Source organism: Lycorma delicatula, chromosome 1 (genome assembly GCF_047948215.1).
Source record: "Lycorma delicatula isolate Av1 chromosome 1, ASM4794821v1, whole genome shotgun sequence".
Taxonomy (NCBI): domain Eukaryota; kingdom Metazoa; phylum Arthropoda; class Insecta; order Hemiptera; family Fulgoridae; genus Lycorma; species Lycorma delicatula.
This window is the reverse complement of record NC_134455.1, coordinates 215,286,286-215,305,073: the sequence shown is the minus strand read 5'-3', so window position 1 is coordinate 215,305,073 and position 18,788 is coordinate 215,286,286. Positions and strand designations below refer to the sequence as shown.

The 18,788-nt window shown below is 30.2% G+C and overlaps 1 protein-coding gene across 1 annotated transcript in view; it reads left to right on the top strand.

Moving 5' to 3' along the window:
* The window catches only part of cysu (peroxidase homolog), a 219,000-nt gene that overhangs the window by 179,680 nt on the left and 20,532 nt on the right, over positions 1-18,788 (top strand). The window contains exons 8-14 of the mRNA XM_075372261.1: positions 6-84; positions 5,350-5,495; positions 7,067-7,194; positions 15,213-15,326; positions 16,265-16,397; positions 16,925-17,052; positions 18,588-18,697. Coding sequence (XP_075228376.1) covers positions 6-84; positions 5,350-5,495; positions 7,067-7,194; positions 15,213-15,326; positions 16,265-16,397; positions 16,925-17,052; positions 18,588-18,697 — 838 coding nt within the window. The remainder of the gene's footprint in view (positions 1-5; positions 85-5,349; positions 5,496-7,066; positions 7,195-15,212; positions 15,327-16,264; positions 16,398-16,924; positions 17,053-18,587; positions 18,698-18,788) is intronic.

The window sequence follows — 18,788 nt, the reverse complement described above, 5'->3', positions numbered from 1 at the left end:
TACAGGTTCCAGAACTCCTTTCAATACACTAACTGGAGTAATTGATGCCAACACAGTATATGGTGTAACTGAAGAATTTGGAAGGTAAAGTTTATTCTCATTTTAATTAACATACAGCTCCAGTTACTTGGATTCTACTAGATCATATAGTCAGCTGTATGTGTAGAAAATTACTTAAAATAAAAATGACAATTCTAGTTTCATCATCAAACAAACAAAATACCAGTGCATCAAAACACTAATCTATTCTATAAATTAGCTGAACTATAGGTTAAAGAAAGATTTTTATACTCTTTTTTTGAGATTATAATGACAGATAAGAAGCTTACATTTTATACCACTTACATTTTGGAAATTAATCATCTCCAACCTGCATTGGTTATACCTAGCCGGAGACTAATTGGTCATTAATCATATCTCATAAACAAATTATAATAATATAGGTGAAGGAGTTTATTAAAAACTACTGTTTTAATCTTGTTTTGAAAAAAATAATTTATTCTGTAAGGAAATACTGGATGCTGTATTTCAGAGATAAGTTCATTAGTGATTGTTCATATACAATTTTTTTTTATATATATACATATATATATATATATATATATATATATATATATATATATATATATATATATATATATATATATAAGGTGATCATAAATTATCTGTGCATTTTAGGTGTTAATAAAAAAATAATAAAGCATATTTTATTGTTAAAGGGCATTTCAAACGGTTTTGTTTACAACACTTATTAACTTCAAACAAGTTCTACATGAGCACCTATTGTGGGGCATAAAATGTTTACATGATATTGAATATCACACCACACATTACAAAAAATATCTGCAGTTTTTCTATTAATTACACCTTCAATTATTCTTTTTGTTCATTGTTGACAACTTTTGTTGCATCTACTCTCTTTGAAATTCCCCCAAAGAAAGAAATCAAGTGGCATATAATATCAGGGGATTGAGGTAACGAAGAAACTGGTCCATCATGGTCAATCCAACGTTGAGAAAATTGTTCTTTTAGGTACAGTCCCTAATATGTAAACCCCAGTTTAGTGATGTGCCATTTTGCTGGAAGTAAATGTTGGGTTGCTGATGTTCAGTTTGTGGTATTGCATACTCCTGCAACATATCCAGATAACTAGCACTAGTAATGCATTTGCTCAGCGAAGAAGAATGGTCCAATCACTTCATAAGAATTCAACACACACCAAATGTTAATTTTCAGGCTATCAGATTGTGTTTGTCAAACAGCATGAGGGTTCTCACTATACCAAATCCGATGTGTATACTATGTATACCATAGTATATACATTGCTTTCTCCTGCACAATAACCATTGCTCAACTGACGGTCCACTGTTATTACATCATGCTGGCATATTCATTCAATTTCATCAGTAACGCTAGTACCTACACTAATGTTTGAAAAAAAATCAACATGCGCTACATTACATTCTTTATTCACACCTTCTAGTTTTGCCTGTCATTGTCTCTGATGTTACATTTCTATTGCTGCTATCATGCTTGTCTTCCAAAGTTCATGACTCTGCTTCATTAATTAATGATTAATGTTGGAAGAAATACTATGTGATACATTTTTAACTTAGCACTCCTGCTAATTTCTTTTTACTCTACAGAGGCATTGTTCAGATTGTAAAAAAATATCTGATCAGCTACTCTGATTCATTGATGATATATTTACGTCTTCCTGTATTGTACTTTTTCATTAATTTAAATACTGACACTAGGTATTTAGACCTACTCCAAACTAACACCAGTATTCATATCTACTTTCTAATTTCATATCTAATTCCTCTTTCTCCCCTCCAATTTTCATAACTTTCATTTTCTTAACATTGAGCTCCATAATCTTTCTTCTAACATTTTACACCATTCCAGGAGCTGCATTCAGAAGATTATCATTATCATTAATTGGAACAATATCATCTGTGTAAATGAGTAATTGTAGGTAGTCCAGTCTTAAATTTCAATTCCCAAATTTATGCACTTCGATATCTTTTACAATATTTTATAATTGAATCCATAACAATAATAAATAGAAGAGGGCTAAACTGTTTCCTTGCTTTATGCCTTTCTCCATTTTAAAAATTTCACCCACTCTACCATCCATCCTGGCCATTTCAAACCTTTAATTTTACAAAAACATCATTCCATGAAGGTTATTAGCATTATGATGGAGTTACCTGGAGAGGATGCCTCTTCACATCTTCCAAGAATAACTTAAGTTTTCTCCCATACCTGATCTCATAACCCTAATTATAGGAAAGTAGTGGTAAGGCTGCTGCTACTCCATGTGACAAATAAGACCAACTAGTCTTATCAGATTTTAAGCAAAAGAGAATTACACAATCTCATCCCTGTCCCGAACACAAATTAATCACAGACCCAATTTCCTGCCAGGATTATTCACTTCTTACTATCTTCTGCGGGTTCACTTAGCTTAGCAGAACTGCCTCAAAGAAGTTAAATGTTGGAGTTGGAGTGAGAGAAGCTAAGAGAATTTTCTTGCATTTGTTTTCACATTCCATAACTCAGTTGTAAAGTATCATGATGCTTCATTATTCCCATTCTCCAGAGACAACATTTTCCCTGTAATTTGCTCCCCAGGGCTTCCACCAAAACTTAACAATTACACTAATAAACACAGTTTTTAGTAAACATGACTTCATGAAGGTAATCATCATATGCATGATTGTTCTTTTACTGTAGGTTCTGATAAGTAGCAAAGAGCAGTCTTCTAAGTCATACAATTAACACGTCAGTATTGTTTAAATGTTCTCTGTGTATGTACATACCGTGGTTTTATTCTGTTTTTTGGTTTACAGTTATTTTGTCAAATGTGTTGTTTTAGTGAATAAATATGCCAAGGAAGTGCATAAATGATCCAGATATGGATATATATATATCTGTTACATTGCGGGGATTTCATTTTTAAAGAACAACAATGAAGTTTGACTCCATTAGTTAAAAAAGGTTAGAGAAGTTTGAGAACTATGTTTGGCTGTAAAGTTGTGTTTCAAGATAAATATGGGTACCATACATCTCCTGTTCAACCTGTGGCAAACGTCTGACTGACTGGGTAGGAGATTAATTGGAAAATGAGTTTTGCCATACTGATGGTATGACATGAACCACAAAATCATTTGTCAGACTGTTTTTTCTGCATTATGAAAATAAATAAGTAAATTCAAACACACAGTGCAATCATACCTGAATTTACCATCTGCTACGAGGCTTGTATAAGGCCAATGCCTCATAGTGAACACTTTTCCACATTGTCCATACCAGAAACCAGAAGGATTATTTGCTTTTAAAACTGTTAAAACCTCTTGATAAAACTTTTCATGCTGAATTCAATCGTTTTCCTTTTGTGTTTTATATCTGGAACATCCCTCTTTAGAGTCCAACAATAATCTGTGAGCATTCTTGTTGTTAATACCTGTTTTCTATGACTGAAATTTGCTGATGCAAGTCCCCTGTGCATATTACTGATGAGCTGAAATTGTCCAAAAAGAAATCAAGGTGAAATCCAAGAAATGGATTTTTATGGATATATACATCCAGTATGTTTGTATTACTGTAATAATTCAGCTACAGTGTCATGGTAGTTGTTTCTGGAAATCCAATCCTGATCTTCCTACTTGTCGAAAATCGCTATCAGTTTACGTTTGGTCTGAACCACAAATCCTATACTCTTCCTCTTTGATTTTGAATATTTCCGTCACTGTCCTCACCACTGTGAACCATTCTCACTGTCCCCACAACATAAACTTTGTATATTTGCAGGGGGTCAGCCCTTCAAGATTGTAAGATGTTTGGTTTAATACTTGTAAATGACCTCCATGCTGACTTTTCAACTTGGCTTAAAATTCAAAGAACTTTAATCAAAGTTCTTATTCACAGACTCACAAAAAAATTCCTTCCTAGATGTTAACATCTCTAACACAAGGAAATTTCTCTTTCAAGTAATAAAATTCATTTTATCACTTGATCATTCAATTCCGCACCAATAATACCCTTTGCCCTTAACAAAGTTTTTGAAAAGCCCTAATTTTGAACAGAGTGAGGGAAAAGAATCATTTCCAAATTAACTGGTCGGGATATAGAACATTTTTCTGTCTAGGTGAAAATGCTTCATGCTTTGGTCACTCCTTCCTGATATAATCTAGACGCCATTCCTTCAATTTTACATTATTCCTACAAAGCAAAAGAAAATTAGCAGGGAAAGGGCTTTTCGTAGGACTAATTTTCAAAGAATCAATGAACAGTCTTCGTTCCTTTGAGTTATGTTTGATGAAGTAGATCCATTCACCTCCGTGGTGCAAGTAGTAGCATGTTGGCCTTTCATCCGGAGGTCCCAGGTTTGAATCCCGGTCAGGTACGCCATTTTCACACACGCTATAAATCATTCATCTCATCCTCTGGAAGCAACATCTAATGATGGTCCCAGAGGAAAAAAAAATCCAAGACAGCTCTAGATCGTGGATATTGGTGTTCTTTGGTGGTTGGGTTTCAATTAACCACAGATCTCAGGAATGGTCGACCTGAGGCTGAACAAGACTACACTTCATTCACATATATCATCCTCATTTATCCTAAGAAGTAATACCTTACAGTAGTTCCAGAGGCTAAACAGAAAAAGAAAGAAAGACAGAAGATCCATGACAGCTCAAATATTCTTACAGTACACTAAACTATTTTCTTCAGAATATAAGTCTTGAAACTCTTCCTAATGGTTATAAAAGAAACAACTTTAGCATCACTATGGGGAAGATCCAGCCTTTCAGCCTAGATTTCCAAACGCTTCGGGATTTGAACTTCTTCAAGTTTAAATCCCCAAAATGTCATTTAAGTCTAGGAAAAATTTTTTTTTGTCACCTAAAAATTAATTCTTTAATTTTATTTAATTTTAATTTTTTGTGCAAAACTTCAACAAGCTCAAAAAGGTGATTTGTGCATCCAGTTTTACATTAATCCAGAAAAAAGCAGTCATTTCAAAATTACCATCTCCATGTCTGACAGGTATTCCTCTTCCACTTCCTTCTTTTATTTAGTAGCCATTTTTAAACATGTGTTTTCAGACACAAGTTAAAATCACCTGAATTGCAGAAACGACTGTAAAAATAAGCAACAGTAGTCACAACATTTATTTCCTGTATCTGCTGGTACCAAAGACTTCATAAATTAAACATCCTTTATTCATTTTAAATAAAATTACCTGTATCCAAAAGTAATTATAATTAAATTAGAAATAGAACTTACATTTTATATATTTTTGTTTCATTAATCATAAAAACTTTAACATTATATTTTTTATAGACATTTGAGATCAGGTTATGGAGGTTTGTTGAGAATGAATCCAGTATTTTCAGAGTACGGACTTAAAGATCTACTGCCATTGAAACTCGACATACCAGATGAAGGCTGTACAAGAACAAATAGATCACAATTTTGTTTTGAAGCAGGTAATATTATGAACATTATTTTTGTGTTTCAATAAAATAGTATACCATACTTTTCTTTTCAAAACCTGAAATTAATCAGCTGTATATTAACATATTTTGATTCATTGGCTAGTGAGTTAAATGACAAAAAATGGAATCAGATTTATTTGTAGAAAAACATATAAGGTAAAGGATTTACAGAGTGAATAATTTAATTTTAGAATCTAAGTAGAGGAAGTGCTTAATTATGGTTTGAGCACTTATTAGAAAGACAAAATAAACTTTTTACATTTCCTGATGTTGGGATAGTGTAGTATAAAAAATATAGGAATATTATCATATAGGAATTCATTTAGCCTGCACAGAAAATTATTTCACAGCTAGAGAACAAGACAATAAAAAAAAAAATATATATATATACTAGTTTCCCGTCGCAGCTCTGCCTGTGCTGTATGGTTACTTGCATTTCCCATAGCGATCAATCTTTTTATTTCATGTTTTTTAGTCAAGTAACCAGAGGCAGGTGCAGCCAGTAATAGATATAATAACGATGACAGTGGCTGTGTTGGTTGAGCCATAGCACCATATAACTTCACACCCCTTAAAAAAAATCAAAATTAAAAAAACGGAATATAGTTTTTAAATATTTATCTGAAGAATATGTTTGCAAAATCAGATCTGCTGAATATCTCATTTACTATAGTCAGGATTGGAAAAATTTACAATCATTGTTCAAAAATATTTTTTCCTTTCTTCACCCCACTTCAAGGTCAAATTTCAAAAATCTAGAAATTGGTTTATTGACATTAAGATTACACTCACCAAAAATCAGGTTGATTTTTTCATTTGTTACAGAGAAATTAAAAAATTTACAGGGTTTAAAAAAATTCAAAAATCAATTTTAACCCTTGAAACTCGGAATGAAACTTAAAAATCTAAAAGTTGGTTTTTAGATTTTCATAATCAATCAGTTCAAACCCAGCTCACACAGTGATAGATACTCACAGTTCAGTAATCATTAATTCAATTCGTTAAAGTTTGTGCTTCAACCGGCAAATCTCCACTATTACATATCATTCCCACCATGCTAAAGTAATGAATGTGAAAGACTCAACTTTTCAGGAGAGCTAAAAAACAGTTTCAATGTTAAATTTTATATAGGAATGCATATTCATAAAAGTGAAAAGGTTTAAACTAGCCTTCCTAAAAGAGATAACGCATTGGATAATTTACACAAGATGCAGGACGTTCAGATTAATCGTAAACTGATAAATCTGAAAATGCGATTTTTCATATTCATTACTTTATATACATACATATATATATATGTATATCAATTTTTTTTTTTGAAATGAAATATATCGAAAAACCTTCTCAGTTATGCCAAAAACCATTGGTACATGGGTAGATATAATCTCTCTCTCTCTCTCTCTCCGCATGTGTGTGTATGTGTGTGAAAACTTTTATGATACATTACCTTATATAGAAAGTTTTATACCTATTTATTTTAGTACTATTTTATTTCACCCTAATGTTTATTTATGTTTGTAAAGTATACTTAAAAGAAATGTATTGTATTACTTATGTTTCAGGTGAAATTCGTGTTAATGAACAGTTAGTGCTGACATGTATGCACACTTTAATGGCAAGAGAACACAATAGGATAGCGCACACTCTTGGTCAGATAAATCCTCATTGGGATGATGAAACATTATATCAAGTAAAGTACTAAGCATACTATTATGTCTAACACATTACCTTCATAAAGTTTCTCTTTGAGAAAGAATACATTTAGTTAAGCTTTCTCAAGATCAACAGATCTTGAGAAAGCTCTTTTACCGTTACTGATAACAATCAGTAAAAGAGTTGTTACAAATACATGTCCGGGCCATATATGCGCCCGGGATGGACAAAATCAGTATGATTTGATTATTATTTCATGAACTACTTTTATAATAAAACTATTAATACTTTCAGTATAAAAATTAAATTAATTAAATTAAAAGATCATTTTCATTTCTGATTTCTGTTTCACAAACTGAGATCCAACAAAAATTATTCCCTATGCTAAGTCTGGCTCACATCATACTTTGCAAATGCTTATAAATGGTAAAGAAGATTAGTGGATGTTTTGTTAAAAGAAGATTGTAACCCTGTCGTTCTGTTCACATTTACTATATTAACATACTGTACAGGTCAATTGACCCATGTAATGGGTCAATATGACCCATGTAATAACTTTTATGAAATTATTTGTATTCTATACAAAAATAACAACTTTCTGGTTAAAATTATTTATATTATACAGTTCTTTTTTTTTTTGTCTTCAGTCATTTGACTGGTTTGATGCAGCTCTCCAAGATTCCCTATCTAGTGCTAGTCGTTTCATTTCAGTATACCCTCTACATCCTACATCCCTAACAATTTGTTTTACTATTCCAAACATGGCCTGCCTACACAATTTTTCCCTTCTACCTGTCCTTCCAATATTAAAGCGACTATTCCAGGATGCCTTAGTATGTGGCCTATAAGTCTGTCTCTTCTTTTAACTATATTTTTCCAAATGCTTCTTTCTTCATCTATTTGCCGCAATACCTCTTCATTTGTCACTTTATCCACCCATCTGATTTTTAACATTCTCCTATAGCACCACATTTCAAAAGCTTCTAATCTTTTCTTCTCAGATACTCCGATTGTCCAAGTTTCACTTCCATATAAAGCGACACTCCAAACATATACTTTCAAAAATCTTTTCCTGACATTTAAATTAATTTTTGATGTAAACAAATTATATTTCTTACTGAAGGCTCGTTTCGCTTGTACTATTCGGCATTTTATATCGCTCCCTCTTTGTCCATCTTTAGTAATTCTACTTCCCAAATAACAAAATTCTTCTACCTCCATAATCTTTTCTCCTCCTATTTTCACATTCAGTGGTCCATCTTTGTTATTTCTACTACATTTCATTACTTTTGTTATCTTCTTGTTTATTTTCATGCGATAGTTCTTGCGTAGGACTTCATCTATGCCGTTCATTGTTTCTTCTAAATCCTTTTTACTCTCGGCTAGAATTACTATATCATCAGCAAATGATGATATAGTAATTCAGTAAATATAATTCAGTAATATACAGTTCAGTAAATAATAATTATGTATTTATGAATTATATCAACAAAATGGATAATGAAATCATTGAGAACATACACAAATACATTTACTTGAACACTATTCTCATTTATTTATTTTTCTACATTTTATAAAAAATAAAAACACAGTGTTTTATTAAGTTGTAGCCATTAAATAAATGTTAAAAATAGAATTAAAACACTAATTGTAATAAAAAACATTAATTAAATGTAAATTGTACAATTAAGACAGAATTAAGTCACATGTAGCTTGCCTAAATGTTTGCTACATTTAGAATAAATATGTTCATTTTATTGTAATTTTTGAAGGACAACGCACCGTACACGTTTTATCCCTAAAACTTCCCTGTCAGAAAATCCTATGAGAGGCAAAATCTTATCTTGTCCTTGACTAACTTTCACAATGTTCAGTGAATTCAATGTTCTAGGCACGTATTTCTTCATTTTATATATAGTGCGATAAGTGATTTTCCTAATTCTTATAAATAAATTAGTGAATTTTTATTCCAGTTGTTATTGACTGACGTCCAACATATCAATTGAATGCTGATATGAAAAGCATGATGTAAAAAATTATCACTGGCCACCAGTTAGTTTTGCATTTGCAAGTATGTAGTTACAAGTTGGTCAAGCGTATCTACTATCCCTTGGTAGCATTGTAATGTAAAATGATTTGTTGTTTTTTGTGATTCTAGCACTTATCTCTAATCCAGTATGTAAAGTTCTCATAAGTACAACACTTTATTCTTTTTTCAAGCATAGTTCATTACTGTTGTGTTATTAACAAAAAAGAAAGATAAGCTGTGAACATCCTTATTTTTCATTTTCACCAGCAATTCTTTCCCATTTTTTCTTATGGTACCAAGCATAGTTATTTCTCATCTTAGAAGAAACTGCCTGCTAATTGTAAGATGTAAAAAAGTTATCTATTGTAACATTGTGACCTGTGAAGCCACTAGTCAAATCTCATACAAACCTTATTTCCTGATTCATCTTTGACTGGCTTCCTGGTTGCTTTCCAGTAAAAAACCTGCAATTTCAGAAAATAAGAAGTACTACTATCACATAATGTTGGTATTTTTTTACTACACTTTACAGGTTTGCTGGGAATATATTATTTGAAAGTGCAACGGCCAAGAAAATTGTTACATTTACATTAGGATAATATAATTTCCACAGAATATATCATTTATTTATTTACATTATAATAATATATTTATATTTCCACAGTATAGTATGGAAATATAATTTCCATTTCTGCAGTTCCATAGTGCCTACATGCGAGCCGCCTATGGCTCATGGAATTGCAGCACCACTTGATATTATCGATAAAATTTAACATAATGAGTCCTTTATTCTTTAATTCTTTCTTTATACTTGTACAATATATAATCCTTAAGCTTAATGTCAGTAGCTATCCCCCAGTTTATGAAAAATATACAAAAATCGTTGCATGGAACTCTGCGCTTCACAGTTCCAGCAGTGTGGTGTTTGGCTGTTGTGCACATACACACATAGGAAGCTGCATGCAAGACTGCGAGGGAGAGAGCACACCATCACTTCCACAGTGCCTATCCTGGTGTGCTTGTGGAAAGTACTTTTTTTTTACTCTGCATGTGTATGGAATGTTCCTTGTTTGTTCCCTTTTCTAGTTTAGTCAGTGGAAGGAATATGAAAGTGGTTTAGTTGTTTTTCAGTAGTTATCAGAAGATGGTGGAAAGCCAGGGCTCTTTGATTGCCAAACTATCCAAAAGGTCCCTGGAAGGGGGAAAGAGAAAGTAATCAGTAAAAACGAATTATATATATGTTTCTAAATACTAGAAATTTAAATTAAGCACCATTGGACTATAGTGTTTTTAAGTGGACATTTTATTGAGTTATTAACTAATAATATTAAAAAATATTATTTGTATTGAAATTTTATTATTTATTCAGTTAAACCAAGTACAGTTTTTAAGCACATGCTTAAAAACTGTGTAATTATTGTATTATAATAATTAATAAGTATATGCTTAAGAATGCATATTCTTGAATGTGATAAAGTGCTGAATTAGATTATTATCCTGCTTCCAGCTACTCTATTTCATTCATTTTTTTTTTTTTTTTTTTTGGTTCTTTTACTTTACAGAAAACTTTAACCATGGCTTTGAAAAGGCCCAGAAAAAAATTTTCTGGAGCAGCACCCCCACTAATTTTAGCTGTGAGCCGCCACTGATTTTGGTACAACTTCTACCCACTTTTCTCAAACTTCTTGCATAGGAGCTAATTTATCTGTATACCTTTGTTCTTCATGTACCATTCTACTACCAACATGTATAACTTGAAATATTGAACAAAACATTTTAAGGGACATGATTGCTCAGAATATGAAATGACAAGTATCTGGATGTCAAGCTTTTTATTGATTTCCCATAGATTTATAAACCCCTACCAATAATAATAGTCAGAGTATTGCTGAAATGAGATGTTAATTTTTCCATTTTTCCCCATAAATTCGAGATCCCTCATTGTTATCATTTTTATCATTTCATTTTCAATAGAATTAAAAATAAGTTGTAATGAACTTACCAATTATCTTATCCTGAAAGATGCATATCTCATTAGACCAAGTGCATTTTTAATAATGTTTTGGGCAGCTTGTTGTCCATGTTGTTGTAGAGGCTCCACCTTCCACTAATTCCTCCATCCTTAGAAAGTATACTTGTGCTTGCTACAGAATTTCTTTGCCTTGCTCTAATGTCCTCATCAGAGTTATCACTATCACTATCACTCTCGTATTTGTATGATTTGTAATCTCTAACACTACTTTTTCACTGTTGAAAACTGCTTTGTTTTCTTGAACTTCACTCTGTTCTAAAGTTCTATTTAATTTGCCATACTCATATTGTACTATATAAAACAATGAAACCAAACTAAACAGACTGAATTGTTAGCTATGTTATTTATACTACTGTGCTTGTTATTTGTGCAAGTGACATGTCCAGACATGACAAAAAATTCATATTGAGACTTGCATAATTACAATAGTCATGTAAAATTTGTAAACATATCCATTTACATAATGTTTTTTTTTCTTTTTTTATGATGCATTTGTTTCATTTGAATAGTATTTCATAATTGATGATGATGATGTAACACATTCAAGTTCAGATATGTCAAACTTCCAAGCAAACAGGAACATTACACTTTACACACACAACCACATCCCCAACCCATTTCACCCACAGTGGGTAAATATAATATAAAATACTCATAGGTCATATTGACCTGATGCATTGCAAAACCTGATTTCATTAGCACAAAACGAAAAAATAGGACAATAATACAAAATAATAATAAAAACAAGCATGGCTAAATCCTTCAAAATAAAAGTTAATAAAGTCCTAAAAACCTAAAGTAAATTCTTCAGCTGAATAGAAATGACAGAACAGAAATTCTTTCAGGTCATATTGACCTGAACAAAACAACAGAGTTAATAACAGAAAAAATTCATCCCTTTCATATCATTAAACATCACCTTACAATATATGGTATTTAAGATACCATATTTCATATACTTCAAGCTATAGTATACTATAGTTGTATTATATACTTAAGGCTACATAAATTGGCTAGTTTTTATAAATAAATATAATAAGAAATAGTCACTTATTCTTAAAAAATATTTTCAATGAACCAGACATGTGCTTTCTATTCACATAACACTTGTGACTACTAAAGAAAAGTTTTTTATGCTTCCATGTTTGTTTTTAATAAATCATCAAACCTACTAAAATATACTCTGACCAACTTATTTAAAATTAAACCATAAAAATCCAGTCATACAAACAATACTACCTGAGATATGAGTTTTTAAAAAATATAAATTAATTGAACAACTCTTATAAAATGTTGAACTTTATGTACTTGAATGAAATGAACTCAAAATAGTTTCCCAATAGTATTTTCAAGGTTAATTTATTCTGAGCTGATTTTCTAAATAGAATGCAGATCCTATGCATTTTTATAAAATGCATAGTAAAAAAAATAAATGCATAGTAGAAATGCATAGAGAAAAGAAATGTATAATATAATACTATGCATTTCTTTAAAATTGAAATTAATTTTTATCTAATTTAACTATTAATTTATTATTGTTACCTAAATGCACAGTAATTGATGTCTTATGAGACACTATTAATTTTTAATAGCTAATGAACCAAATTTACTAAACAACATTTTAATTAGCATATCAAAATTAGTGCACCAAAACACTTTCAGTTACTTTTGTAATTGAAAGTGTTATGAGTTTTTAAATGTTATACAGAGTGAGTTAAGAGGGAAGGGAATAATTTGGAAACTTATTCTAGAGTTTAAAACAAGGAAAACATTCATACCAACATATGTCTGAAAATGCTTTGTTTATCGAGTTACGGTTAGTGTAACACTTTGCCCGGATTTCAATTCCCTCACTGAAATGAGATCAATACTGAAATTTTTAAGGCCTTATATAAGGGGGAAAACCTGATGGTGTTTTATGTTTTTTGACCTGCAAAATCAAATAAAGCAGGTGCCCAGAACTGTATATACCGTAACTTTCATGATATCAAACATAAATCGGAAACATTTGGTGACAAAAAACACTTTTTTTAGGTTTGAAGACAATCACTTTGTTAAATGACTAATAAAACTGTGCATTTTACCACAAAACTTGTAGAGAACTTAATTTTAAGAAAAGTTATATAATAAAGTCTATTATAAACAAAAATATCAACTTCTATTATTAAAAACAAAATAAAACAGAAAAATATTATGATGTTATTTTTAATTTTTTTAATTAAAAATAGCTGTTTTTAATAAAATAAACTTTGACCTTTGAAAAATTAGGGTGACAACACTAACTATATGCTTTAAAATTAATTGGAATACTACTCGTTGTCATAAAATTATGGTTACGTGTTAATAAACGTTAGGCAGTTTAGTTGTTTTTGACATAATTTTGATTGTGTTGAATTATTTTTGAATATCAAACAATGTAGTGTTTTTGTGTTTGTTGTACTTTAAATTGTACTCACATTTTTCCAATTAAATCTGAATTTAAAAAAGTGAAATTCTGTTTTGAAATATTTATTTTGAAAAATGCCTCATCTCTTCATTCATGCAGAATATGCTAATATAATTTTTGTATACAGCCATAAAAATACTCCAGCAGTAGTGGAAGAATACTGATTTAGGTATCCTGAACAAGTACTTCCAACCTGTAAAGTATTTTGTAGAATTTTTAATAATCTTTGTGAGAATGGTACACTTCCCAGCACTCATGTTCATCTGTACATCAAATATTACATGGTAATGAAAGGGAAAACATTCTTCAGTTGGTACAGCTTAGTTCTTCAATGAGCACGCACAGAATTTCTACATGATACAACATTCCACAAAGTACAGTATGGAGGGCATTACACTACTTGAAAATTTCTCACTGGTTCAACAAATTGAAATGTTCTATCACATGAAGGAGCACCAACACATTTCACAAATGTAGTAAGACAATTCTTAATGAAAAATTTTCTGGATTTGACGTAGAGGACTGGTAAATTGTCCGCCTACATCACCAGACTTCACTCCCTTAGATTGCTGTTTATTGGGATGGATGAAATACGAGGTACTCAAGCAAAAGACTTATGATGAATTGATCACTCGCATTCTCAATCCTGCTGCCCTCATCAAGGAGTATAAAAATATCATTAGGTTGACAACGGAAAATGTAAAGAAACCAGTTAAAAAGTGCATCAATGTCAATGATGGAATTTTCACATATTTATTTAAGTTAACAGTGTAAAAACCATATTGAGTATTTTTTTTTTTTGAAGTAAATTAAAAGTATTTTAATTTTTCAAAGTTTTAAATTTCTAATGCTAAAAACAATTGTTTTCAGTTTTTACAAACCCATAATATTTTTCTGTTAAGTTTTGTTTTGTTTTTAATAAGCCAGGAGTACTAGGCTCAAAAGCTTAGTCTCCTACGGTCATACCCAGTAAATAAATTTCACACTGGTCCATATGGATAGGAATGCAAATTACCAAATCTGTTCATAAATAAAACTTAAAATTTATAACCACCACTAAATAACCCATGAAACCTGCCTTATAATAAAAAGATACAGCAGCAAGGGACATTGTCCAGGCTCTGCAATCTGTAGGAAGAAATATTCAAACTCCCGCCATTCTTGCGTTTCGTTACGTTTTTAATAATAACATTTGATTTCTTTTTTGTTTTTTATAGCCTTTAAATTACATCAGTTTTCTCACAATTAAATTCTCTACAAGTTTTGACAATAAAATGTATACATTTATCAGTCATTTAATAAAGTTATTGTACCTCAAGCCTTAAAAAAAAAGCCTTCAATTTTGTACTTCAAGCCTTCAATATTATCATAATTAAACAATTTTTAAACATTTTAAATTTATATACATACTCATACATCGTATATATATACTTGTGTAACTGTTTTATTTCTGAATGCTCACAAAAAAAAAAAAAAAAAAAAACAATTACATAATTACACTACTTCTCTCATAATAAAAATAATAATAATTTACTTTATTTCTTTCAGGAAGCAAGACGAATTGTGATAGCAGAAATTCAACATATTTCATTTAATGAATTTTTGCCTATTTTACTTGGTAAAGAAATTATGGAAAAATTTGGACTGCTTTTACAAAAAGAGGTACCACTAACATAATTATTTTAACATAAGATATCACATATACTATTGTAGTAGCACAATATGTTCCTCTATTACAATATAAATTGTGTATGGTACAGTATTTAAAAAGAAATTATATAAAACTATCTTCATTGATGAAAACAAAAAAACAGTTAAACTGTTAAAAAAACAACTGTAAAAAAGGTGAGGTTCTAAATGTAATATGAAAATCTACGCATCTTTTCATTATGAACCATCTTTATTGGTGTCAGTATTGAAAGTGACTGAACTTCTTTGGTGCACCAGTTACATTTAAAAACAAAAACAAAGGAGATACAGTTAATTTATACCTTAATAACTGAATATGAAAAATGATATCAATTTAATAATGCATGTTATTCATAAAATACATTTTTATGAAATGAACAAAACCTAAGATATTGAAGATCTTATCTTCAAGTCGGTGAAGACTCTTTTTGATGAGGTTTCTCATTAAATACTAAATTGGCATCTGCAATACAGATATAATGCTATCACAGCCATTACCTTATAAAAACAGTAAAATACTACTTAAACCAAGGCTAAATAGTAAACTACCCTGGGAACTAGATCATCTTTACTCACCCCACACCCCTACTCCTTATCTTTAATTCATTCTCCTCAATTATTTTTCTGTGAATGTAGATCTGACCCTACTAGATTCTGTATGCTAAGGATGCCAGGACTCAATGATAGAATTAGTGCATTCTTGATGCTATCTGGCCTGCAAACCAACTTAATAATTCGGTTTCCACTCTACTGGTTTACACCTATTGTGTAAAGCAGGCCTTCTAATCACCCTCAAAAAAACTACTTCACTTCATAATGAATATAAAAACATTACATTAACATTATGTGAAAACATATGTATTAAAATGTTATGCATGTACATTCTTTTGTTAAATTGGTGTTATTTTCAGGGATACTGGAATGGTTATGACCCTGACGTGAATCCTAATGTCATTGATGCCTTCTCAGCAGCTGCTTTCCGATTTGGTCATACACTTCTACCAACAGCTGTTGAAAGATGGAGTAAAGCTCACAAATTTATTGGTAAAATACTGTTAAAAATTTATTTCTCATACAGCTGTTTTTTTTTAGAATAATTGTCATTTTATCGCATTATACAGATAGTTTTTTAAGTTTCAAAATAACTAAATTTTAGCTTTAATTCATCTTATTAAAAAAGGTTGATAATTCATTTTAATAAACAAAAACTTTCATTTTTATAAAAAACAAATTTATGTAATTCTTACTGGAAAGAATAAAATAATCATGTTCAACCTAATATTGGTAATTGTCCACGGTTTCTAGGATTAAAAATATTTGCTTAAAATACCAATGCTGAATGTTTTAAAGGAAGGGGGTTTGAAACAATTACTGGAAGGTGTTTTTAAAATTTTAAACAATGCTTATTCAAATTCTAATCCTTGATTCCAATCAAAAAACTGTTTTTTTCAATAATTATTGTAACTGACATCTCACTCTTAAGTAAGAACATAAAAATTATATTAAATTTTCTGAGGATGAAATTGTAGTGTAGATTGTATTATAATTTTATTCTTGTCTTTATCTTGCAGCATCAAAAAGACTCTCAGACCTGATTAGAAGGCCATATGATTTATACAGAGCTGGTGTACTCGATGAATATTTCATGGGTTTAATGAACCAAGTTGCTCAAGCTATGGATGATTCTGTCACACAAGAGGTAAATATCTTAGAATATTAATTAATTCTGGCTCATCTATTATATTCCTCAATGACTATTTTGCGTACATAACTGATTATGCTGGTGTTAGCATCTTTAAGGCATTTATTGCAATGAGCTGAATAAAGCTGTGTGTTGAAATGTCCTACAGACATAACAAATTGTCCAGTATGAATAAAACAGCCAGTTCATGAAAAATACCATCAGCACAAAGCAGTTGAGTTCTGCTGGACCAAGTCAGAATTATTACAATCTTAATTATTAAAAAATGTCAAAAAACAGCCTTACAAGATTGCATTAAATTCAAATAAATGTTGAATATAAAATTATTGAAAAATTATTAAGTCACACTTAGAAAACCCTCATTGTCTGCACAGATATACCTGAAAACTGAAATTTTGGAAATGTACAGTTCTTGAATCACAGGTAGTGTCAAAAAACAAGATTACAATAAGTTTAAAAAGTGGCATTTTTAAAATGTATAATTGCTTGAAAACAATTTTATGTTCCAAAAAGTTCAAGTTTTGATGTAGAGTATATTTTTTAATTTCCAGATTAAATTAAGAAAAATACTCAAAACAGTTGCAGGACTTGGGAGATCAGATGTAAACAAAATTACGTAACCTTTAAAATTCAGCTTATTTTGTATCTCAGAGTTAAAATATTGAATAAGGATTTGAATTTATTCTTAGTTCATATTCAAATTAGTTATGATATCTAAAAATAAACATTTATGAAAGTCTGAAAAATGGAATTCTGGAGAGAATTGGATCAATAGAAATGGTACTATGGCTATTGATATATAAAAAATTAAGTTAACAGATGTTTTTCAACAAGAAATATATCTGAAAAAATTTACAGATTACAGAAAAGCATGGAAGTAGAGATCAACAAAAAAGGAATGGATGATTTTTTGACAGGTAAAACCTGTATTAATACTTTAGCTTAGTAAAATGTATCTGTTTGAAACTTATTTTGTAAATAAACAAGATTTTTGTTATTAAATTGGTATAATTACAAAAAAGTACTTCATATATTAAGAGAGATTAAATAAATTCTGAATACTTATTCAGAATTATTTAGGTAAGTACCTAAACAAGTTTAAAATTATTAAATATTAAATGACTTAATTTCAAAACATAGACTCTTTCTTCCAAAGGATCTTTAAGAACTAATTATTAGCACCATTTTAATTAGTAGTATTGGTAACTTCACTGAAAAAGATGCTGCAAATCTCATGTTCAAAAGCTCATTTGAAAAATGTTCTAGTACTTTGTAAATGAGTTGTTTAATATTTAATCATTTAAAAGCATAATTGTGTTTAATCACACTGTGCAGTGAATACGTAAATTTCATACACATTAAAATGGAAAATAAGAAGCTGGCCTTAAATAGAAGATAAAATATGCTCCCACTTTGTGTAATTACTGAAATAATGCTCAATAATGTAATTCTTACTTTGTTTCTGGAAATGTTCAAAACTAATAAAAAATAATAGTTCAGGTTATTTTTAAATATGTAATTACTTCTTTCAGGTAACAAATAATTTATTCAAAAAGCCTGGAAACCACTTCGGTTTGGATCTTGTGGCATTTAACATGCAGAGAGGACGTGAATTTGGAATACCTGGCTACATGGAATTTAGGTAACAAACTTTTCAGGAGAGTTTCATTCAATGTACAGAGTTTTAAATTTATGTACAGACATTAAATATATGTCAATACAAATTTTTTATG